Source organism: Xyrauchen texanus, chromosome 41 (assembly GCF_025860055.1).
Source record: "Xyrauchen texanus isolate HMW12.3.18 chromosome 41, RBS_HiC_50CHRs, whole genome shotgun sequence".
NCBI lineage: Eukaryota > Metazoa > Chordata > Actinopteri > Cypriniformes > Catostomidae > Xyrauchen > Xyrauchen texanus.
The window spans coordinates 17,863,228-17,889,180 of NC_068316.1; the positions used below are offsets into that span (position 1 = coordinate 17,863,228).

At 39.4% G+C, this 25,953-nt stretch overlaps 2 protein-coding genes across 3 annotated transcripts in view; one reads left to right on the plus strand and one right to left on the minus strand.

The window, feature by feature from the left end:
- Positions 1-8,511, minus strand: part of LOC127634653 (eukaryotic translation initiation factor 2 subunit 3) — a 30,155-nt gene extending 21,644 nt beyond the window's left edge. The window contains exons 1-3 of the mRNA XM_052114286.1: positions 8,425-8,511; positions 7,918-7,981; positions 7,657-7,784 (exon numbers count right to left, since the gene is read on the minus strand). Coding sequence (XP_051970246.1) covers positions 7,657-7,784; positions 7,918-7,981; positions 8,425-8,493 — 261 coding nt within the window. The 5' untranslated portion in view covers positions 8,494-8,511. The remainder of the gene's footprint in view (positions 1-7,656; positions 7,785-7,917; positions 7,982-8,424) is intronic.
- A 4,195-nt stretch (positions 8,512-12,706) lies between these two features.
- LOC127634317 (kelch-like protein 15) lies at positions 12,707-23,488 on the plus strand. Of its 2 annotated transcripts, XM_052113811.1 has the most exons (5): positions 12,884-12,938; positions 16,792-16,873; positions 17,156-17,253; positions 19,665-20,376; positions 20,941-23,488. In XM_052113811.1, exons 3-5 carry the CDS (start codon positions 17,234-17,236, stop codon positions 22,048-22,050), a joined length of 1,842 nt encoding a protein of 613 aa, XP_051969771.1. In that variant the 5' UTR covers positions 12,884-12,938; positions 16,792-16,873; positions 17,156-17,233; the 3' UTR covers positions 22,051-23,488. The 2 variants fall into 2 exon arrangements, with proteins under 2 accessions (XP_051969770.1, XP_051969771.1); XM_052113810.1 differs by lacking the exon at positions 17,156-17,253 and having other exon boundaries at positions 12,707-12,938.
- The last annotated feature ends 2,465 nt before the right edge of the window (positions 23,489-25,953 follow it).

Consider the following 25,953-nt stretch of genomic DNA (forward strand, 5'->3'; position numbering starts at 1 on the left):
TACTTTCATTGCTTGTCAGCTGAGTGGAAGCTAATGTGTAAACATGTATTCAACAAATTGTTTTGTTTTGGATTCACAGTTGTTACTCCCTTCAACTGAACAATTCCAGTTGTTGCATTTATAAAATGTAATATTTAGAAGTCTAGTTTTCCACCATTGAAAGTTTCACCTGAACTTGTATAGCAGAATACAGTGTAACACCGCTGCCTCTGATTTTCTATTCTTGGCAGGTGTAAATGCTTCTTGTTTTACAACCTGCCAATAATTGACTGGCAGTATTAAAATAGACAGCATTTGACTGATACTAAACAGTAATACTGATGTTTATTTAGCCATATATTGTATTTTTTATTTATTCTTTATGTAAATGGTCAGGAACTGACGGATACTGGACATACAGTACTGATGTTTTTAAAGCCATTTATTGCATTTTTATTTATTCTTTATTTTCATGTCTAGAATTTGTTGACAATGTATAATAATATTGTCAAATATTCTTTGATAAAAATATTTAAGAAAGCAGACAACTGACCTTTGCATAGTCATATCGGTGCAAACTAACAATATCGGCCACCATATCAGTAATCTGTGAATTTCCTCCCACTCAAATCGGTAGAGCTCTAATACTAACATTCTACATAGTGCCTCGGGAAACCCAGCCGTGGACAAATAAGTGAAATGAGACTAAATAATTTCCAATTCGGGACTGGTCACCCTACTACATAATGCCTACCTACACAGCCATCAACTCTTCAAACATCTGCGTTATGTAATAGCCTGGACAACGTATCTGCAATCATTTTATAAACATTCTTAAAAGCCAATGCATTCCACATACTGCTCTACGATTCACTACAACACAAATGGATCCGCTCAGTGCAGTCCAGTGGCTCGCACTATGCCTAGCTTGGCCACACATTTTGATAAAGATTTTGATAGCTGACAGAAAAATAAAACAGGCTGTGTGTGTCCAAGTAATCCAAGAACTTTTGCGTGCAGATGATAGGGACAGCAATAGGCCATTTCTAAAACAGACAACTAATATTTCTCTGGCTGTTTCTCATGTAGGTTGCAGAACCCATGCCTATGCAGAAGAATGTTGGCAGGAAGCCCTGTCTATAGACCATTCCCTGACTAGTACGGTTTGTGTCACAGGCATTCCTTAGTCTGGTTGCTTAATGAGAGATAATATGTAGTTGCAATAAAAGTTGAGAAGTGATGGATATATACTCTGTTGCATGGCAATAAGAAACTGATGACGACACTGATTAGATTCAACTTTATTGTCATTGTGCAGAGTACAAGTACAAAGACAACGAAATGCAGTTTGCATCCAACCAGAAGTGCAAAAAAAGCAGAAAGGTGCAATGTGATATTCAAGTGTAGACAGGTGGTGCAAAGGCAGGACAAGAAATATATTGCAGTGTTAAAAGAGCAGAATAAATATGGCTATGTAATATGAACAACATGTACAGATATGTGCAATGTAATAGCAGTGACATTAAAATTAGTAAGAATAATACAGAGATATATGCAGTGTATTGGCAGAATATATAATAAGAAAAACAGTAAATATGGATATTCTGCATGGATATTCTGTATAAACCATACAGACATATGTACAGCTATGTGCAGTGTGGTAACATTATAAGAGCAGTAAGAATAAGTGTATGCGAAGGATGAATAGTATGAAGAGCAGTAGAATGTGTAATTACAGTATGTACATTTTTAAATAAATACAACATAATGGGTGGGGTAAGGTATTGGGGGTCAATTGTCACCGGGATGCAGAGCTAGAGTTCAGTAGGGTGACAGCCGCAGGAAAGAAGCTTCCTCTGAACCTGCTGGTTCGGGTGTGGAGGGACCTGAAACGCCTCCCGGAGGGAAGTGGGGTGAACAGTCTGTGGTTGGGGTGGGAAAAGTCTTTGATGATGCTGCGTGCCTTACGAAAGCATAGTTTGCCCTGGATGGCCTCGATGGAGGGGAGTGAGGAACCAGTGATGCATTGGGCAGTTTTCACCACACTCTGCAGTGCTTTCCGGTCATGGGCAGAGCAGTTGCTATACCAAACTATGACAGTTGGTGAGGATGCTCTTGATGGTGCAGCGGTAGAAGTTCACCAGGATCTGAGGAGACAGGTGGCCCTTCTTGAGTATCCTCAGAAAGAAGAGACGCTGGTGAGCCTTCTTGATCAGGGTAGAGGTGTTGAGGGTCCAAGAGAGGTCCTCAGAGATGTGGACACCCAGAAACTTGAAGCTGGTGACACGCTCCACCTCAGTCCCGTTGATGAGAATGGGTGTGTGTGCCAGCTTTAGACTTCCTGAAGTCCACAATAAGCTCTTTGGTCTTCTTAGTGTTGAGAGCCAGGTTGTTGTCAGTGCACCACGATGATAGGTGCTGGACCTCCTCCCTCCTCATCATTGTTGCTGATGAGACCAATCACCGTAGTGTCGTCTGCAAACTTGACAATGGTGTTAGAGCCATGTACAGGTGTGCAGTCTTGGGTGAAGAGGGAGTAAAGGAGAGGGCTCAGCACACATCCCTGTGGTACACCGGTGTTCAGGGTGATGGTTGAGGAGGTGTGATTATCCAACCTAACAGACTGAGGTCTGTTGGTCAGGAAGACCAGAATCCAGTTACAGAGGGAGGAATTGATACCCAGTTCACTGAGTTTGGTGAACAGTTTGGAGGGGATGATGGTGTTGAATGCTGAACTAAAGTCAATGAACAGCATTCTTACATAGGTGTTTCTATTGTCAAGGTGGGACCTTGGGTCAGAGTGAAGTGCCGTAGAGATGGCATCCTCTGTGCTCCTGTTCTGACGGTAGACGAATTGGAAGGGGTCCAGTGAGGGTGGTAAGCAGGTCTTGAGATGGGCCAGGACCAGCCTCTCGAAGCACTTCGTAATGATGGGGGTGAGTGCAACTGGACGGTAGTCATTAAGGCTTGTTGCATTGGAGTGTTTTGGCACCGGCACAATGGAGGTGGTTTTAAAGCACACAGGGAGAGCTGCTTGGGCTAGTGACAGATTAAATATGTCAGACCAAACCTTAGTCAGCTGCACAGCACAGGCCCTGAGTACGCGTCCGGGGATACCATCAGGACCAGCACCCTTGCATGCATTAATCCTGCTCAGTGCCACACACACATCGGTGGTGGAGAGTGTGAGGGGCTGGTGAACTGCGGAGAACACTTGATGGCCACTTCCTTCTTGTCCTTATCGAAGTGGCCATAGAGGTGGTTCAGCTCATCAGGCAAGGAGTTGTCAGTGACGGGGGGGGGTGGAGTTAGTAGCTTTGCAGTCTGTGACGGCCTGGATGCCTTGCCACATGCGTCGGGGTTCAGAGTTGTTCTTGAAGTGATCCTCAATCCTTAGCTTGTGGTTGTGCTTGGCCTTTTTGATGCCCCTATTCAGGTTAGCCCTGGATGAGTTTTAGGCTTGAGCATCACCTGATCTGAATGCAATGTCTCGTGCTTTCAGCATTAGCGTTGTTGGGTATTCCGCTGTTAAGCCAAGTTTCTGTGAAAACCATGATGTTGCAGTCCATAATCATTCTGTGTGTGGTGACCTGCAGCTGCAGTTCATCCATTTTGTTCACAAGCGAGCGAACATTGGCTAGGAAAAGGCTTGGAAGAGCGAGTCAATGTGGGGTTAGCTTTAGCCTTGCTCGAATTCCACCACATGACCCCCTGCGGCATTGTTTGCGTGTCTGTCTGAAGAGCCCTTCAGTCGGTGTGGGGATGTTCGGAGGTCCCGTTGGTTTAGCGATCTCTGGAACTACGCTAATAATGGTGTCAGAATTGCAGGAGCCGACGTTCAAGAGTTCCTGTTGGGTGTACGATATGTACGCTAAACTGTTTTAACAAAAACACGAGATAAACAAGCATATTACCACTAATTTGCAGAATCCGGAGAGACAGTGAGCGTTCGCGCCGCCATCTCGATGCCACTGGTTGACCAATCGGTGGAAAGGTGCGTTTCATTCCCATTCACATGTGCAAATCAAATATGTGTCTTTTCTACCAAAGAAAAAAATATATATTAAAACGTACATGGCTGTTCTCTCTACCTGTAGCTTTGGTCTTCAGAAGTCAATACCATCACCACCTACTGGTGAGAATGAATAGCACCAGGTTGAGATTGTGCATCTGTACTCTGCTGCTTTTCCAGTAGTTCCCGGATATGGAAGGTTGAATTTCCAACCGAATTTGAACCACTGAATTTGAAGTGTATTTTGTTAAGCGAAATAGAACGGGCTGAATATTATCTGTACTTTGGAAGGTGAATATTTTTGTTTAATTTTTAATAATGAAATTAGTAATGAAATTATGTTTCCAAATGAAACATTCAAATCTTAAAAATATAACCATGTTAAATTTCAGCCTCCCAAAATGCAAGCACTCTAAATGCAACATTTAAATGCAAGCACAGATAATTTAATGCATTTATTTTTTTGATTAGTTCATTTCAACATGCTTTTATGCTTATAAGACTTTTGCCATTCATTTACCTCCATAAGAATTACACAGCTCACAGTCTAGATACACTAAACTTTCCAAACAACTTCAGGTGATGTAGTTCACAAAGTATGAGGGAAATGTCCCGATCTAAGGGGGAGAGATTGAAACTGCACCCGGCTGATGCACACTGTTGTGGGGACACTCATCCCTCGAGCGTGCGCTTGCTGCAACTAGATTATAACATGATGGCTTGCGACTTATTGAATCATAAGAGTCACTGTGCATTTCTTATCGTGAAGAAAATTGGCAATACGTAGCTTTATTAGAGAGTTCTTGTAAGTTAAAGATGGATTGAAGTGAACAGAAATGTGAGAGAGGATAGTCTTTTCTCAATTATACACAGCTACAAAATATGTTTGATTTAGCTTGTTTTCCAAAGTAAATATCTAAAAATCCTTTAAAACAACATACATTTTCTTTAGCAGCTATACTGCAGAAGAAAACTTTATCTGAGAACGTTGAATGTAATATTAATAACACAAATAATTTTAAATAACTAAAAATCCTTTAAAAAAAAGATGCATTCATCTGTAGGGCTGAAACGATTAGTTGATGTTATCAACAACAAAAAATTGTCGAATAGTCGTTTCATCTCATTTAATGTAACAGGAGATCACTTTAAACTAATGATGAGAGCAGCACTGCAGCTCGCACCTGACTGAGGAGAGGAAGAATTACACAGCTTAGTCCAGATTAGGGATGCACCGATCCGATACTGGCTCCGATACTGAAGCTTTTAGACAAATTGGGTATCGGTCCGACGAGCCTGATCCAAATCCGATACTGTGTGTTAGTCGTGTTCATAACTGACAAGCTCCAAAAGTGGCATAAAAGAACCATTAAAACACAATTTAAAGTAGTTAATATGACTCATGCATTTTATTCAAAGCCACTTGAAGATGTGCAATAGCTCTGTGAATCACAAAAGGCTGTGTTTAATAAGTCAGTATATAAAATGCATGCTTAGCTCCAGCGTGTTACTAAATGGCGCTGCTCTGTTTACACACACACGGCTATTTTTAGCCTTCAAGCACTGCACAATATTTGAATGCTACTCACAAACAACATCTCAGATGTAGATGCTCAATAGTTCGGTTCACTTATAATATACATTTAGAATGGCAATGGAGGTGCATCTTACCAGAATTTGAATAAGAATTAAACTACAAATTAAACTACTCTAAACTTGCCTACAATCAGATACATTTACAAGACTTACTGGAGAGTTCAGAATGTCAAAATTAAAAGTTAAAGCAGCACGATTGAGATATATTACTATTATAATATATTATTATTTGTGTACAAATAATAATAATAATTCATTAGAATGGGTTGCAAAAAATAACTGAAAAGTGAGCTGATATCTAACAACTAAATTGAACAAAGAGATCTGAATCCTTTAACGTCAAGAGACAAATAAAAAAAAATAAAAGAAATTCTACTTATGACTTGTACTGGAATTACTGTTAATTTTGCTGCTTCACTATCCAGTATACTAGTTAATAATAAAGTGTTATTAAGTTATACATAATCTTAATAAGTTATACATTTATATTGAAATAATGTGTAGTTAGAGGTTTGTGTTTCTTTACATTTTAATGAGTACTCCCAATTAGTTCCACAAAATAATGTAAAGATATTCTAAACTGATTATGCAAAAAACAACACTGGTATCGGATTGGGATCAGTATTGGCAGATACTGAGATTTCTGGAATCGTAAGTGATATCGGTGCATCCCTAACCAGATGCACTCTAAACTTTCCAAACAGCTTCAGGTGATATAGATTGCAAAGTATGAGGGAATTATAATGTAAAAATACCAGAAACACTCATTGCGGAATAAATGGAGCTGCCGCTCCGCTGTAGCAAAACTTGCGTGTCCAGCGTCTTTAAAGGAAACACCCCAGCGTTATATCTTAAAAGCAGTTATATTTAATGCGTTATAGCTTATTAAAGTTCAAATAATACGGAAGCAGATCATGTAAATAACTACAAACTACAAAAAAATGCCATTTTTCTGTGCACACTGTCGCAGGGATGCTCGTCCCTCAAGCGTGCATGCTTGTTGCAGCTAGATATTAATGTATTGGCTCGCGACTTATTGAATCATAATCTATGTGTCACTGTGTGTTTCTTATCGAGAAGAAAATTGGCAATACGCAGCTTTATTAATAAGAGCGAGTTTGTTTTTTGTGAGTAAAAGATTGATTGAAGTGAACAAAGGAGAAGACTTTTCCTTATTAAACACTGCAACAAAATGTTTATTTTTTTGCTTTGGCTTGTTTTCCAATATAAATATGTAAAACAATGTACATTTTCTTTAGCAGCTATAATGCAGAAGAAAAATGTGTTATCTGAGAATGTTGAATATAATATTAAAAATACAAATATTTTAAAATATCTAAAAAATCCTTTAAAAAAAAAAAAAAAGATCCATTCACCCGAGAAGCAGCATATAAGATATGTATACTTGCTTTTAGAGAATAGATCTTGAATATAAGAATATTCAAGTATATTTAATCTTTACTGCACTCGCAGAAATATAACCAAGTGAAAAAATACACTTGTATACAAAATACACTTACTGTATATTTAAGATATATTCTCCTAAAGACTAAATATCATACATGTTGCTTCTCAATTAAATTCTTGTTTTAAGGATTTTTAGACAATTTTAAATGAAAACAAGACAAACACTTGATAACAAAAGCATTTTTTGCAGTGAATTTCTTGAATTAAAACTTGAATAAAAAGTATTTGTTTCCTCTAATTCAGAGAATGTCACTTAAATTATTTTTATTGTTAGCAAGCACGTTTAATTCAACTTTATAAGGGGCACAAGCGGAATAATCTGTTAAGAGCTAATGATTAATCATTGCAATAATCGTTAGATTAATTGATTATCAAAATAATCATTAGTTGCAGCCCTAATTAGCAGCAAGAATCTGCAATCCTGTTCTGAACAACTGTTTGTATTAACTCCCTTTTAAGAAAACAATCCAATATGAGAAAGTTTTTAAAAAGTGAAGATACATTTTGCTTTAGCAAGCTTAAATAGACTCAAACAACAGTTATTTCTAGCTTGGTGCACAGTGTAGCTTGCAATTTTTACCTTAGAAAATTGTTTTGCTTACCTTTGCATTAGCATAACCCAACTTGATTGTAATGTTCCTCTCCAGCTCATTTTTGAATCTGACAGTGTGAACTCCAGAAATTGCTTTCACCACAGTGGATTTTCCATGTGCTACATGACCAATAGTTCCTATAGACAACACAAGAAGTTGTGGGTGGGTCTCTTATGAAACAATTTTTGACAGTCCTGTTGTGTACTAAAACTATCCATGCAAATGTTGTAACAAGTTAATCTAACAGAAAACAATTCAAAGAACTCTCACCTATGTTTATTGTGGCTTGTCTGCTGATGATCTCTGGGGAGAGCGGAGTCAATTTGCTCACATCCTGTGAAGACAAACAGATGTACTGTAATTGTTAACTACAAATAGTCAGAAGCAAGTATGGTCTGTTGTCGAATTAAAATGGAAACAATGAACTGAAAAGAAAATCAATTAGCTTGTACGATGAAAAGAAACAGGTGACTATCTATTTTTGCACTAACCTTCCATTCACATTCCCTGAATGTAAGGATTGGTACATAATTATGTCGGTTTCCAATGACATAACTATATTAAACTGGTGTTATTTTCACAACATTTTTACACATTTTATACACGGGGTCCTTTTCATCCACGAATTAGTCATGTGGTGAGCTTTCACCGGTGTAGTTAACAAGCCTGCCTGCCTACCATCATCAGACCGCAACATTACTCAACTCGAACTGACGATAAAGCCAGTACCAACAGAACACATTACATTCGAATAGTTAACAAAAGATGAAGACTTACTAGCGTACTGAGGTCTTGTTTAGAAAGATGAGGCTGACCCAACGTTGTTCCAGACTCGTCGCCCGCCATCTTGAAAGAAAAAGGAACGAAAGTATGACCGAGCAAGTGCCTGATTTTGGTCCCAAATATATTTGTGCCATTAAACAATAACTCGTTTTATTATTATATAGTGCTGTTTATATACCTATAGATTATATTCTATAGATCCCCGCTACACTGCATAAAAAAACAGGATAAAACAATATAATTCCATGCATATGTAAGCGTCCTGTAGGCATGGGATGATGCAATCGTTTTCCAGAAAAGGCCAACAGTTCCTCAATAGAGAAAATAAACAAGATTGGACATAGCCAAGATTAAGAATAGCGTTGAAGCGTTTAAAATAAAATAATAAACAACAGGATCTAGTTTAGCAAATATGTGATTTACTAATGCAAACTTCAACACACGTTGGTTTGAGGCGGATGAAACTAGGGTCCGTCGTCTGTTTTTGACGTCATACGTTTTGTAGTTTTAGTGTTCCTAGTCGTGCAACATCGGTGGTCAATGGGCTCTAGCTGTGTGTGTATTTCCTAACAGATACGAAATAAGCATTGTAAGCATGTATTTTAATTAACGGTAATGCAGCAAAATATACCTTTAAAAACATAATGTAACATTTAATTTATATACATTTAGTCATTAAGTAGATCTATGCTTTTATTCAAAGTGCCTAACAAATGAGGAGCCTAGCAAGCAATTTGTCATGCAAAAGTCAACAATATCTGCAGTATCGCATTGTCAAGTTCTCAATGTGGCTAGTGTAGTATTGAAACTAGTGTAGAAGAAAGAGACAGACAAGTTTTATATACATATAAATACACTGGCAGCAAAAAGTTTGGAATAATGCATAGATTTTGCTCTTATGAAAAGAAATTGGTACTTTTATTCACCAAACTGGCATTCATCTGATCACAATGTATAGTCAGGACATTAATAATGTTTAAATTTACTATTACAATTTGAAACTAATGTTCAGAACTTCTTAAACTACTTCAAAGAGTTTCCATCACAAAATCCTCCACATGTAGCAATGACAGCTTTGCAGATCCTTGGCATTGTAGCTGTCAAATGTCCAGATACTCAGGTGACATTTCAACCCACACTTCTTGTAGCACTCGCCAAAGGTGTGGCTGTCTTGTTAGGCACTTCTCAAGCATCTTACAGTCTAGCTGATCCCCCAAAAGCTCAATGGGGTTAAGATCCATAACACTCTTTTCCAATTATTTGTTGTCCAATGTCTGTGTTTCTTTGCCCACTCAAACATTTTCTTTTTGGTTTTCTGTTTCAAAAGTGGCTTTTTCTTTATAATTCTTCCCATAAGGCCTGCACCCCCGAGTCTTCTCTTTACCTTTGTACATGAAACGGTATTGAGCGGGTAGAATTCAATGAAGCTCTCAGCTGAGGACATCTGAGGACTATTTCTCAAACTAGAGACACTGATGTATCCTCTTGTTTAGTTGTACATCTGGTCTTCCACATCTCTTTCTGTCCTTGTTAGCACCAGTTGTCCTTTGTTTTGAAGACTGTAGTGGACACCTTTCTTTGAAATCTTCATTGCATGGCCTTCATTCCTCAAAACAATGATTGACTGACGAGTTTCTAGAGAAAGCTGTTTCTTTTTCAATTTTTGACCTAATATTGACCTTAAGACATGCCAGTATTGCATACTTTGGCAACTCAAAAACACGCACAAAGACAATGTTAAGCTTCATTTAATGAACCAAATAGCTTTCAGCTGTGTTTGATATAAATGGCAAGTCATTTTATAGTACAAAATTAGCAATTTGCAAGATTACTCAAGGATAAGGTGTTGCAGTGATGGTTGATGGAAATGGGGCCTGGCCAGATTTGAACAAAAATGACTTTGTTCAAATAGTGATGGTGGTATTTTTTTACATCAGTAATGTCTTGAATATACTTTGTGATCAGTTGAATGCCACTTTGGTGAATTAAAGTACCAATTTCCTCCTGAAACAGCAAAATCTGTATTATTATTCCAAACGTTTGTTCACCTGTGTGTGTGTGTGTGTGTGTGTGTATATATTTGTTAAACATTGTTAAATATGAAGTAAGTGCATGTGGATTGGTTAAGTGTTCTCTAAACAGATTGTTCTCGAATGTTGAGATTGTTTCAGCAGATTGTGTGGTGGTTGAAAGCTCATTCCACCAGGAACAGATCGACAGGCACTGCTTGTTTATTGACCGCAGAGAGCGAGTTGAGTTGTGAATTGAAGTAAGATGGTGCTTTTCTATTGGCTGTCCTGAAGGCCAGAATCAAAGCGTTTAATTTAATGGGGGCAGCTACTGGCAGCCAGTGGATTGAAATCAAGGATGGGGTGACATGTGTCCTCTTGTACTGATTGAAGGCCAGATGCAATGCTACATTGTTGACCCTCTGCAGTGGCTTTATCATGCTAGCTAGGAGGTCGGCCAACAGGGCATTACTGTAGTCCAGTCTAGAAATGACCAGAGCTTGGACCAAGAGTTGTGATTTTCAGATTGTAGTTGTCTGCGGTAACATTGTTTTTTAAATACTCATTTGATTCCAGGTCCATTCAGGGGGGCTGCTACAATTTTTGTGAAGAAAAAAAAAATAAAGAAAAAAATTAATAAATCTAAACATAAGTATGGTTGCACATTCAAAAACAGACACCTAAAAGCAATTAAGCTGGAAGTAGAATTTTGTATCGTGTCATTTTAGTGAGTTGGGACTTTACTGTTAATGCAAATTTTGTCTTTTTATGTTTGAAATTGATTTAAGTTATCTCTCTAAATATTTAAAGGGATAGTTCACCCAAATATGAAAATTCTCTCATCATTTACTCACCCATAGGCCATCCCGGATGTGAATGAATTTCTTTGGTGTCCAGACCTTTGACGCTCCAAAAATCACATAACAGAAACATGAAAGTAATCCATATCCTTCATGTGCTTTCCGAATTATCCTACTTCTGACTTCTGAAGTGGTCAATACAAGTATTTTGCATTCAAGTGCTTTGTTGTTGGAAAGTTTTTTAATTCATATACATTTCTTGAGGAACTTTTATTTTGATACCATAAAATATATTACTCAGCTTGGTGACAATAATGGAATTTTGGTCAAATACAAGCTATTTTTATGGTTAAAAAATTTACAACATGCATCAAATGGTTGCTGATACACAAAAATTTATATGACCAAAACGGTACTAAGCGCTAACAATAAGCTGTATTTAAAAAATAATAAAACCTGTAATTTACTAAGAAACTGTACTCTCCTCCGCCATGTTGAAAGTTTAGGACTCCTAGCTCCCATCTCGGAAACTCGGGTATCAAAATCTCTGAATTTCCCAGTCATAATTACGACTTGGGGTGTCGTTCATGTGCAACTTCCAAGTGGGAAACTTGTATTTATGATAATTCTGATAGGACGTGAAGGCAGAATTAATCTATATCTTCAGGAGTGATATTATATGTGTGGGAAAGACAGGGCAGAATTTAATGTGAGGGTATGCACAGAAATCTGCCTAATAAACCTTATACCTAGGGGGGTCTAGGGGCATGCTCCCTTGGCAGATTTTTTTGTGGGTGCACAAAACAACACCAAAGTGTTCAGTTCTGGTGAATTTGGGATTTATTTCATTTGCTTTATTTTCTTGAGGATGAGTATCATTCATGTAACTATTGGCTAATAGACAGATGCGTTTTCACGCTACAAAATGCAGTGTGTACGGCCGTACAGCTGCCACTGGGTTGAGAAAGAGATAAATATTTAACTCTTTTTTTATTTTATTTTTTTTTAACTCTAAATCTCCACTTTCACATCGTTTTTGTGTGATGCTGCATCCAAGACGCTAGGTGTCAGTGTAAGTCCAAGACAACTGCAATATTAACCAGTTCAACATGAAAAAGGGCAAATTTAATGTCCTCTGTATGTCTTATAATAAACTAATTAGTTACAATAATTCACTGAATAGCATTACAGAACAAACAACTCCACTACCAGAGTATGCCCCTCTTAAAGCACTAGTAAAATAGTACAATTGGAGCTACCCTTGCTTAAATTTTTCCCACCAAATACAACGGAAGCTAATGTCTTTAGGAAAGCAGAACTGAAATAATAATAAATGTCGTTATTGAAGTACTCAGGACTGTGCCAGTAAACTAAAGCATTCAAATACATTTAGGCAGAGAATATTGAGAGGAAAACTCCATCATTTCCGTTCGACAAAATCTGTTCGGAAATGACGTCAGTGCAGACAATAATATGGCGTCTATGATTGTCGTGGAGGCTATAGACAAACAACATTTAGCGTTTCAGTTCAAATAACACTTGTTTATTGTCACCCAAAGACACAAATGGGCAGTATATCTCGTCGATAATGTTATTTCATATTTGATGTCCCTGGTCTCTGTGTAACATAAGCACTCCATGTCCGAAGGACCTCGGGCTCCCTGGTCGAAGAGGGGTTGCGTGGAGTCGCATCGCCGAGGTAAAACCCTGCTTTAATTGTTTTATTTAACACACGACGTTATCCGGCTTTAACCTCTTGTACCCTAAAGTACCATTGTCTTTGATACTTGATAGGTTGTCATTTATTTGGACGTGTCAGCGTTAATCACGGGCTGTGTCTCAAATCCTAGTGTGCTGCGCTATTTTATACCAGCATTATTTTGTTATCATGTGCGCGATTCGAACGTGCCAAATGCGCTTAATATGCCTTTAAATGCAGATCAGGTAGGCAGCTCACTTGGTTTTAATCCACCGACACTGTGTGTACTGGACATAACACAAATACAATGTAGTTTGGAAAGAGGAGTAAATATTAATATTTACAAATATTAAATATGGAAATGGTCATGCAGGAGCACACTATATGGATTTCTCTTTAAATTAGTCGAGTGTTGTTTTAGTCAGAAGATCTGAACAAGAGGTCACCTGAAGTTCAAAGGTTAAAAGAAACCATGTTTATGTTTAAACCGTGTTTAATGTATGATTGAAACCTGCTTCTATTTAGTTGCATTTTATTATGAATATTAAATGATGCATGTGGCTAGAGTCTGTTCTATATTTTATATATTTGCTTATTGATATTATGCTTGAAATCAATTATAACCAGTTATGCAATCATAACCATATATTCTCATCCATGTGCTCAGTTTGTTATTCATTCATATTATCACTGTACTATTATCATTATATTTATGTGCAATGTATTCCTTATACAGTGGATCTGGAAAGTATTCACAGTGCTTCACTTTTTCCACATTTTATTATGTTACAGCCTTATTCCAAAATGAATTAAATTCATTATTTTCCTCAAAATTCTACAAACAATACCCCATAATGTCAACGTGAAAGATTTCAAACAAACTTCTTCGCAAATTTATATATATATAAAAAAACCACATGTACATAAGTATTCACAGCCTTTGCTCAATACTTTGTTGAAGCATGTTTGGCACCAATTACAGCCTCAAGTATTTTTGAGTATGATGCTACAAGCTTTTTTGGGCAGTTTCTCCCATTCTTCTTTGCAGGACCTCTCAAGCTCCATCAGGTTGGATGGGGAGCATCGGTGCACAGCCATTTTCAGATCTCTCCGGAGAAGTTCAATTGGGTTCAAGTCAGGGCTCTGTCCGGGCCACTCAAGGACATTCACAGAGTTGTCCCGTAGCCACTCCTTGGCTGTGTGCTTAGGGTCGTTGTCCTGCTGGAAGCTGAACCTTCACCCCAGTCTGAGGTCCAGAGCGCTCTGGAGCAGGTTTTCATCAAGGATGTCTCTGTACATTGTTGCATTCATCTTTCCCTCGATCCTGACTAGTCTCCCAGTTCCTGCCCCTGAAAAACATCCCCACAGTATGATGCTGGTTCTTCCAGACATGATGCTTGCCATTCAGGCCAAGAGTTCAATCTTTGTTTCTTCAGGCCAGAGAATTTGGTTTCTCATGGTCTGAGAGTCCTTCAGGTGCCTTTTGGCAAACACCAGCACAGCTTTCTCCTTCAGTGTGTGGAATACATTCTCGCGCTTGTCTTTCTCTAGATGAGGCAGAGCCCGGAATCTGGGGTCTAATGCGGTGCACTCCAGCAGGTGGTTGTATTCTAAAGTGTCTCTGTTGTAAAGGTTGTTCAGTATAGCTCTCTTCATGTTGCTCACAGTGAGGGAGTCTTCTTCGTTGGATGCCATGTTATGATCATATGCTTTAAGGGCACAATGAGAGACACAGTTGGATTTTTCTCATCACACAGCACAGTGGTGGCCGTTTTGAGTGGCTTTAGAAGCCTCACCATGTCCTCCGCATCACGGATGTCTGAGCCATCCAAAGTATCGACGTCACGGACATTTCGTCGAACGTCGTTGCTCAGGAGAGTTGCTGTCACAGCCGCTTGCTGTTCGATATAGCATTCGATCATATCCAGACTGCTGTTCCAGCACGTAGCGACATCGATGATTAACTTATGCGCTGGAAGCTCCAGTAGTATCTGTTTTGCTGCGGGCGCAGCTGTTGCTGTGGAGCTTCGGTGAAAGAAGGCAGCAGTACGGCTCACTCTGCCCAACAAACGGCTCACGCGGGGCACACTCAAACCCGCTTGGCTGGCTAAGTTAAAAGTGTGGGCAAAACACCTGACATGGGGGGCCAGCCCAGCTTCTCTGACAGCAACATCCATATTCCTCGTGTTGTCCGTGACCACAGCAATTCCATGGTTGGCCTTTTGAAGCCCCCATTCACTCACAGCTGATTTGAAAACTTCAGCAATATTAGCTCCGGTATGTTTCGAACAATGGGCGAGTTTGGAGAACAAAATGAACATTCTCCCACTCACTGGTTATCACATGGGCTGTGACCGTAAGATAAGTCTGGGTAGCCCTGGAGGTCCAGCTGTAGGTTGTAATTGATACGCTATATGATTTTCTGAGGGTCTCAACTACCTTAGATTTTTATTTCCCTGTAATGCACTGGCATGACAGTCTGGCTAAAGTGGGGGCATGATGGGGTGGTGTATTTGGGCTCCAATGTGTTGACCAGTAGCCTAAATCCTTCATTTTCTACGACAGAAAACTGCCTCATATCTTTTGCCATGAAAACACCAATACACCTTGTGATCTCCTTGGCTCTCAAACTTGTCGCCGCAAGTGGGGCTGCAAATCCGCCAGTCAGTGTGGTTTGGCCTACTAATAGGTTTTTACGTGCAGATGGCGGTGACTTGAGCTTCTCGCTGTTGTGACGGTTTGTATGCTGCATCATGTTTGTTGTGCTATTGGTGTATAGTAACAACATCTTGCCGTATCTGCATACAGTTTTTGTTTTGTCACCGCTTTCATTTTTAGTCTTTGGAAAGCCAAAATACTGCCACACCTCCGATTTGAATGAGGATGGGGCATCCTCAACATCAAGATCTACACTTACCGCCGCTGCCATGTTTGCTACTGTTTAATGCCACAACTTGTTCGCTGCTATCGAGCCTGTAAAGCGAGGTCAAAATATACTGCTTCAGCACCCCTGCTGTTTAAAACGTGCATCGCAATTCGTTTAACATTTCAACCGACATGAATCGTCACATTTTCATAGATTTTCAACTGGCTCGGAGTGCATCGTTACATCCCAACTTAACATAGTTTATGGTTTTATTATTGTTCCAAGTAATGTACAGACGAGGTCTATTAACACAGAATGTGTCTAGGACACCTGTGCTTGTATTTTGCTGAGATCAGGAAAATTACGAGTAATTTGCAAAGATATATGTACGAGCGAGTCTGTAGTTTACCTTTTCCACTCAACCGCAGTTTTCAATAGGTCATAACAATATGACCTGACACCTTGAATTACAGCTTAACATAGTACAGAACTTTCTGTACCTAAAAAGGAAGTGCTTTCTGCTCTCAAGGTGGTATAATGACCTTTATGAATCTTTGGGTGTCAGACTATCATGTTTGCTCTCCAGCTCTTCGCATCTGATTCCAAATTTGAGGCCTCATCTCGACTTATTCTGTACTTTAAATTTTCCATTACAATCATACCTTTATTTCCCCATTCACTTCCAGTAAGTGCCTTACTGGAAATCAGATTTTTTATTTATTTTTTAAACATAAGGAGAGGCAAGTCAGATTACATTTTTGTGGTAATCAACATTATGCCACAAATGCTGTCGATTGAGTTTAACTTGTATTGAAACTGGAATATTCCTTTAAGTTAATGTGATTGTAGTATATCTTTATGTACTTGAGGACAAGTACCATTAAGTCATCAGAGAAGTTTACCTTAGATTCTCAAATCCTAATTTAAAAGACATCGACTTTCATATATAACCTTACTTACCAGCATGTGGATTTCATCTGTTTTTAGAGCAGGGCAAGTACAAGCAGAGGAAATGTGAACGTCCCTTCACTGCAGTGAAGCCGACGGTTGGCCAGGAGGCCTCTAAAAGGTAATATCACTTAAGCATCAAACTCATAACACTGTACTTTTTCCCCAAGCCATGTATCCTGCCATGGGCACACTTTGAGTGTATTTCATCTGCTTGGTTTTATTAAAAAAAAAAAAAAAAGTTAATGTTCTGTTTTGCACAAATATGCACAAAACATCAATAATTGTCTTACTGCATGTTTTGCAGATAATGGGACATTTAGTTTTTGATGCATTGATTGTGCTTTGATCGGTAATATTTATGGTATTTTAATGATTGGGGCTTGTTCAATTTGTCATTTAGGTGAATATCTTCAGAATTTAATTTCCTACGGACACAAGAGGTACTGTCCTCTGATTGGCTCGGACACCCCCCTGTGACATGCCCGTGGCCAATCAGAGGTGAGTGTGCTGTGTGTGTTTGTGTGCACTAGAGTGGGAGTGTGTGGGGGAGCATCTAGATAGAGTTTGGCTTTCAACAGCAGAAATTATATTGCTGAGGTGTGAAAGTTCTTGATGTCCTTCCAGAGGCTTTATTTTAAAGACTAGCATGTTTTTCACCATCTTAAGCTGGTGTAACACTAGCTGATTTTTCAGGTGTAAGCTTAATTTACATAATAGCCGGCAAGTAGGCGAGAGTCAGAGCACGCAGTAGTGTCTGCCAGCGGGAGGTCATTAATCCCTTGATCGTTGCAACTTTCTGGTGAGTTAATGGTTTCGTGACATGGAAAAGCACATCAAAATTTGAGAAAAAAATAATTTTGTTGCTTTATGTTCTCATCAAGTGACCGAGGGGCACTTGATGAGAACATCATGCTGATCTGAACATTATTTTCAACAGGGATCACACTCAGTAATTCATAGTGATTCTGTCACTTAGCGTTTTTCCTGGGGTTTTCATACACTAAAATGACTAATAAAATCAGAAAGCGGAGGCACTACAGTCTGTTTTTACTCACTGAAAGCTGCATATGGACATACGCATTCTATGTAAAGCCTCGAGAGGATAAGTACACAATCACACACTTTCACAAGTTACATTTACTCCATGAATCACAACCTAATTCACCATATTATAATTTATTATGTCATTTTGGCAAGTTCCATGTGACAAAGAATCAGAGAGCGAGAGTTGCGGTGAGTCGATATGTCTGTCCCTTTATCATTTTGTATCTGCAAGTGTGTCATACCTCCGACTGAAGAGGGTGAGATCTTTGCAAACTTGACAAGTGTGATACCATCAGCCAAAATAGTTGTTTGGAGTCTGCTAGTGTGACACCAGCTTAATATGCACTAAACTACCTAAGATGCTGTTCAGTCCTGTTGTTGTTTTTTCAAGGGGACTTTTCTCATCTTGTTGATTGATAAGGATCAGCTGTTGAGACTAGGCCTGTCACGATAACTTAATTGTGTTGGACAATATATTTTCGATATACAATATTAATGGCATTTTATGCCACTGATATAATGATAATATAATTGCATAATAAGGGAATTACACCCTTTCAAAGAGCATTGAACTGTTTATTTTTAACAATATTCAGACATTTTAGACCAAAAAAAAATTAAAGTTGGGAAGGCCCCTCTTCATCTCCAGCTGCATTTTTTTTGTTCCCAGCTCAGAAAACTGGATGGGATGGTTGTTTTAGATGAGCTTTTAGGTTAGTTGTATTGCCACTTTTCATTGCCACTGTTTTTAAACAAAGTCGACATACCGGGTAGTTCACATTAATGGGGTCTACTTTCTCGGTTGGCTTAAAGCCAAAATGTTTCCACACCAGAGCTGTGGAATATGGCTTTGAAACCAAGTCCATTTGGACATATTCTTCCAAACTTTCTGGCTGGAGTTATGTAGTCGTTGGGAAAAAACACCTATTAAAACACCTATTAGCCTCTAGTAACATGTGTGTGGAGGAGCTGCCTGAGCCCCACCCCGATACAGAGAGCAGACAAGAGGACAGAAGCAGCGCAACTGGCTAAAATGTTGGTGACATTCATTCTTATGTAAACAAACACGCATGTAAACACAATGTAAAATGGACAATATCGAGGTCAGCAAAAATTATCGAGGTCTTGTCCATTTATCATACGATTAGTCGATAATGTAATTATCGTGACAGTCCTACTTAAGACAATAATTTCGGAAATGTAACATGTAAAATGTGATTCCTTCTGGATTGTTGATTATTCATGTGCGAGACATCAGTAAACGCATACAGTACTGTGCAAAAGTTTTAGGCACTTGTAAAAAGGTTTCATGGTGAGGATGCCTACAGAAATAATGCCATAAATAAGTTTTCATTTATCAATTAACATAGTTCAGTAAACATAAAGCAAAATCAATATTTATTGTGACAACCTTTGTCTTCAGCACTAATTATCCTATTTATACCTGGAGACAGTTTTTCTTGGTTATTGGCAGATAGGAAGTTCCAAGTAATCTATTTAGTAATCTATTGTCTCAATTGCTTCTGTCTCTTCATGTTATCCCAGACTGACTCGATGTTCAGTGGGGGGCTCTGTGGTGGCAATGCCATCTGTTGCAGGGCTCCCTGTTCTTCTATTCTGTTTGCAAAAGGAATGTTTGGGATTCAAAAATTTCCTATTGACTTGCTTAAGCTGAAAATATAAATAACCATCTTAAAATATTTGTTTTTGTGCAACATCTTAAGTGCCTAAAACATTTGCACAGTACTGTATATCTTTCCATCCCATTTGTGATCTGTCTTCCTGAGCTTACTGAGAAGGCCACCTGAATTGTACTGTATTGACTCTTCTTGACATCATTTATTCGAACATCTGTGTCTTTGCAGGTGCCTAATGGCGGGGGATGTGGAGGTGTACCTTTCCCAAGTGCATGAAGGCAGCGTGTCCTCTGGCTTCCGAGCCTTGTATGAGGAGCGACTGCTGCTTGATGTCACTCTGCTCATTGAGGAGCACCACTTCCAGGCACACAAGGCACTGCTAGCAACCCAGAGTGACTATTTCCGTGTCATGTTCACAGCTGACATGCGGGAACGTGACCAGGATAAGATTCACATGAAGGGATTGACGGCAGCCGGGTTTGGTCACGTCCTTCGCTTCATGTACTATGGCTCCTTGGAGTTAAGCATGCTCACAGTGCAAGAGATCCTGCAGGCTGCCATGTATGTGCAACTCACTGAGGCTGTGGAGTTCTGCTGCTCTTTCCTGCTGGCCAAGATCTGCTTGGAGAATTGTGCTGAGGTCATGCGGTTGCTTGAAGACTTTAGTGTTGGTGTAGAAGGTGTGCAGGAGCAGTTTGACGCTTTTTTGCTGGAGAACTTTGTTCCGCTGATGGCACAACCAGACTTCCTGTCTTATTTGAGTTTGGAGAAATTGATGGCGTACTTGGACAGTGACCAGCTAAGTCGATTTCCAGAAATTGAGCTGTATGAGGCGGTACAGGCCTGGCTGAGACACGATCGGCGACGCTGGAGACACACTGATGCTGTAGTGCAGAACCTGCGGTTTTGCCTCATGACACCAGCAAATGTCTTTGAGAAGGTAAAAATACGTACTCCGAAAGGTTAGGAGACACTCGGACCGAACGTGTTCTTGCTAGCGATGGGCTTTTTTAATCATTTTGTACTCAAAAAAAAACTAAAAACACAGTAATTGATTACTTTAAATGTAGAATTTAAGTTCAACCTTTGAACTGTGTTTTCTTATGAAAAATTGAGCATTATGTATAAACAACATTTAGTTGACACATAGAAACAAAAAAGCTTAAAATTATATAAAAAGGAATCAAATCGAAATCATCATAATTGAATCGAGAGCTTATGAATTGGAATCGAATCTGGAAATCTGTATTGTTACCCAGACCTAGACACAGCCCTGATGTATCCAGATGCATTTTTTAAAAGCTGAAGCTCTTTTAACTTGACACGGTGTGTTGAATACGGTGTGCGAGGCACTGAAAAACCAGCAAAATGTGACACAACAGTTAAAGATGTCAGTCTAGTGCATGCTTACAGAGCCTCTTAAGATAAAAGACAAAAGCAAGTTTTTATTTTGCAACTTGTCTGCAGTATGTAAGTGCTTTTTGTTTCTTTGTTCGTCATGTAGGTGAAGACATCTGAGTTTTATCGTTATTCTCGCCAACTGAGGCTGGAAGTGGACCAAGCCCTCAGCTACTTTCATCAGGTGAATGAACAACCACTGGCTGAAACCAAGTCCAATCGTATAAGATCAGTGAGATCCCAGACTGCTGTATTCCGTGGAATGATTGGCCACAGCATGGTCAATAGTAAGATCCTCCTTTTGCATCGGCCCAAGGTGTGGTGGGAACTGGAGGGCCCGCAAGTTCCGCTTCGCCCCGATTGTCTTGCCATTGTGAAAAATTTTGCCTTCCTGTTGGGTGGTGAAGAGTTGGGTCCGGATGGAGAGTTTCATGCTTCTTCGAAGGTTTACCGTTATGATCCCAGACAGAACTCTTGGCTTCGTATGGCTGACATGTCTGTGCCAAGATCAGAATTTGCTGTCGGTGTCATTGGGAAGTATATTTACGCTGTCGCAGGCCGCACTCGTGATGAGACGTTCTATTCTACGGAGCGTTATGACATAGTTGAGGACAAGTGGGAGTTCGTAGATCCATACCCCGTTAATAAGTATGGGCATGAAGGCACGGTGCTTAATGGGAAGCTGTATATCACTGGTGGTATCACCTCATCTTCCACCTCAAAACAAGTATGTGTCTTCGATCCCGGGCGGGAAGGAACTTCCGACCACCGCACACGCCGTATGCCCATCCTCACCAACTGTTGGGAGAACAAGTCAAAGATGAACTATGCTCGTTGCTTCCATAAAATGATCTCCTACAATGGGAAGCTGTATGTGTTTGGTGGGGTTTGTGTGATACTGCGTGCCTCGTTTGAGTCCCAGGGCTGCCCTTCAACAGAGGTGTACGACCCAGAGACCGATGAATGGACTATTCTTGCCTCTATGCCTATTGGACGCAGTGGGCATGGAGTGGCAGTGTTGGACAAACAGATCATGGTGCTTGGAGGACTTTGTTACAACGGTCACTACAGCGACTCTATCCTCACCTTTGATCCAGAGGAGAATAAGTGGAAAGAGGACGAGTATCCTAGAATGCCTTGCAAACTGGATGGGCTACAAGTGTGTAGTTTGCACTTCCCAGAATATGTTCTGGAACATGTGAGACGCTGCAGCTGAGGCTCTTTTTGTAACTTCTGGACAGTTTAGGAGAAAACGTTTACAGGTGTGAAAACTAATACTAATGAAGCTTTTAAACTGTAGGCCAGTGCTTTATTTAAGAAAAAAAAAATCATTTTTAGGCTTTCATTGTAGTAAGGAAGGTTTGTTATTTGGTCAAAGCTGTTGGTCAATTTTCAGAACTGGCTCTCTCATGAGAACAAATAAATACAAACCTTTTTGGTCATAAATTTTGCACTGTAATCATTACCCTGTAGAGCACATAATATTTATCATGTTTCACTTCATTGTCTTCTGAGATGTTCTACTGTATCCCTTCATTCTGTTCACAAGTGTTTTAGAGGAAGTCATGTTTGATGCGTACATATTCCACAACATAAATCTAAGTAGTCTGCTGCATAAAGGAGCTAAAAAAAACGAGACAGAATAAAGTAGAAGTTTTACAATTCAAGAAAAATATTTAAAAATCCCTCTTTCTTTAACATTTACTAATCTAAGAATGCATTTGTGCTGATACTAGTGAAGTTGTAGTGGATTTTGATTTATAATGACTATGATTGTAAAGATTTTAATTATAATGATGTTGAGAAGCATTGCACTCATACTAGGGCGTATATTACTGCTCCACAAAATCGCTCGTCCCACCATTGGTGACTGCTATGAGAGAATGGGAAGGGCATAGATTAGTGGACATACTCAAACCTTTAGTGGTTGTGCTTATTACTCCTTTTTTTTTTCTCTTTTTTTATTATTATTGTTATTTATTAAAATGGCAGAGTCTTGCCATGATCCAATCAGTGTTATGTAATGAGCTACTTTTGTAGGTATTTCTCTCACTCTCATTGATTCATGAGCAAAAGGGCTAAAATACATTTGCATATTGTTTAATGTCTACTTTATAACAGCACTTCTAAGATATGTTGTACTGAGGCTTATTCCACCCTGTATTAAAATAAATTGGGCTATGGTTAAGCCTGAGCTTTGATGGTGTTTGGCACCATGTAACTTAATGTTACGCTTCATGTCTTTCTCCTCTACCCTACATGGATGCCATGTGTTACTACAGAGTTCCTGATTGATTTGTACTTCCTCAGACACTAATTTATATGACCTTTTGTCTCTGTCTTGTTTTTCTCATCCAAAATTAATGTTAACGTCATGTACATATAGATACCAAACTGGGGTCTGTGAGGGTCAAGCTGTAATAATCTTAATGCGCAGATTTGCCAGAAGTAGATTTTAAACTTGTCTTGTTATCCTTTAGCAGATTAACAGGCAATTATTCCACTATAATAATCCATAGCCCTGTATGTTGTACTCCACACCGATATTGTACTTGAGAGGAATATAATCAGATTGCTAATGTGTTTACCATAATCTGATGGTTCATTGGTATTTGGAAACTTTGTAACTGATTTACAGAAATAAATGTTCTTACTGTCCAGCTCTCTATTTTTTCTAATTGAATACAAGAAACACATGTGACCTGCTCCATTATTTTGAGCCTCTTTTACCCAGAAGCTGAGTTTGAGTTTTATCTAAAGTCAAAAGCTTTCTATTGATGTAGTCATAATGTTTCTACTCTAAACCATTGTTAAGATATAATCGTTTGAATGTTGGCTGAGACTTTTTGCTTTAGTGCATAAAACTCAATATATTTCTGGGTCAATGAGACTCAAATGATCAGGTCACATATTTAACATGCAATGTTTACTTTTAAAGTATATCTGAGCCACGCATCTCTTCTTGAGATATCAACATCTGATCCTGTGTTTATCCCTTTATAGTCACCGGTGGAAGCGCATACTTGCGTTTCGCTCAGAATGTGGTGATTCAAAATATTGGAATGAAAAGCTCTCAAAGCTAGATAGACAGCCAGTAGCACTAGGTTGTTGACATGTCACAGCTGTTTCGACCTGTTTCAAGTAAGAGCTCACCATGCATCTGCGTAACAGGACAGAGGGCGATTTGCTATATTCATTACAAAATATAATGTGCCGCTAACCAACATGTGTGGGCTTTGGAGTGGGAAAGCCTTTATTGGCACCATCGCCAGATGGTTGGCTTTTAAAAAGTGAGCGTCTTGTGCGAGCGCAGTACTCTTTTTGCAATCTTTTTATTTTCATACATGATATAATGGGCCACTCATCATAATGTGATCACTTTATTGCATGTGATTTGTGTGAGACACAGAAAACAACATTAGACCCCGACCAATATGGGATATTTGAGACCGATACGTTACCGATTTTAGATGAAAATTCACGATTACTGATATGGTGGCCGATATAGTTAATTTCCGAATTTTGCAGAGTCAAGAGATAAACAGCGGCAGGTGTGTTACACTGTATTCTGCTATACAAGTTATGGGGAAACTTTCAACAGTGGAAAATCGGATTTTTAAATACTACATTTTATAAATGCAAAGACTGGAATTGTTCGGTTGAAGAGGGTACTAAACTGTGAATTCTGAACCAAAGACTTTGGTGAATACACGTTTAAACATTAGCTTCCACTCAGTTAACAAGCAATAAAAGTAGCTACATGGTTAGCTAGTCTGCTATAAGCTCATTGTCACAGAGAGTAAAAGATGAATAATGTATTACTTTCCAGCATTGCATCTCACCAACTAGGTAACAATCAACAGTAGTTGTGTCAACAGACAGAATCCACCACCGCATCGTTGTCTGCTGAGCTGCAAAAACCTGTTACCTTTCAGTCTACATTACTTACACTGCATTGACAAACTATAGTTGGCTGACACAGCAAACAGATGTGATAAACATGAGTGACATGGTTGTCAGTGACAGGGTTAATGTTATATTAGTTATACTGAAAATGGGGAAATGGGAAAATTATTGGGTCATTTTTAATGAACATTCCAGTATGCATTTCACAAACTAGTTAGCAACTTACCAAGAATACACCGCTTAACTAGCTCAGTAAACAATGGAGTCAGAGTGCACTCTGCTGGACAACCTACGTTATGACACCAATTCTAAAGCATTGTTTTCTGCATTATATGTTCTGAAAAAAAGTTTTCATATTGGAACATATCGATAAACATAAATGCTGATACCGATATATCGATGAAAGACTAAAAAAGATAATATTGGCCGACCGATATTTTGGGCACTAAACAACATATTGGTGTGGGGTTTTTAGCTGAGAACTGGACTGAGACAGAGCAGGAGTGAGCGGTTGTGATGAACTACTGCTCCATTTTGGCATAAAATGTCACATAGCCTGTGACTGTTGCTAAGTCATGATGTAGCACTCAGCAATTCCATTCACAGAGCTTCTGAAAAGGCAGGCTGGAGACAATGGAGTATCAAATATAGCAGCTTTTCCCGAGTCACTCTTTTTGTGAGGGTCAGCCAGATGTGATGATCCAAAAACACCAGGTTGCTCATTGACTTGACAATGACTTGTGCAGTGATTTTCGTGGCTCGCAGCTCTTTGAACATCTCTGGATCATAGCCTTGCTCATCCATTTGTTTGAGGAGCTTAGCTTGGAAAACTTTGAGCAGCGTCATCACGTGGAGTGCTGAACCAGTTTGGCCCTCTACTGAGTATGCTCTTCCAACCAGTGTGGATGTTAGTCGACACTGCTTAGAAAGATGAATGGGTGTGAGTTCCACACCCTGCTACTCTCTGGCCAGAGATGTGCCCCTACCGCCTCTTTCATGAGGGGGTAGTTCGGCATAATCGTCATGATGACGTCGTCATCATCCCCAGCGTCATAACCGCAGAACGAGATAAGGCCGTGCGCACATGTAACGGCATAGACGCGTTACATGGAGATTGAGGGGCTCACGGTGCATGTGCCGGCACGAGGACCACCTCAAATTAATTCTGCTCAACCTCGTGGCCCCACGTCCCCCCTCTTGTGATCCCTCGGGT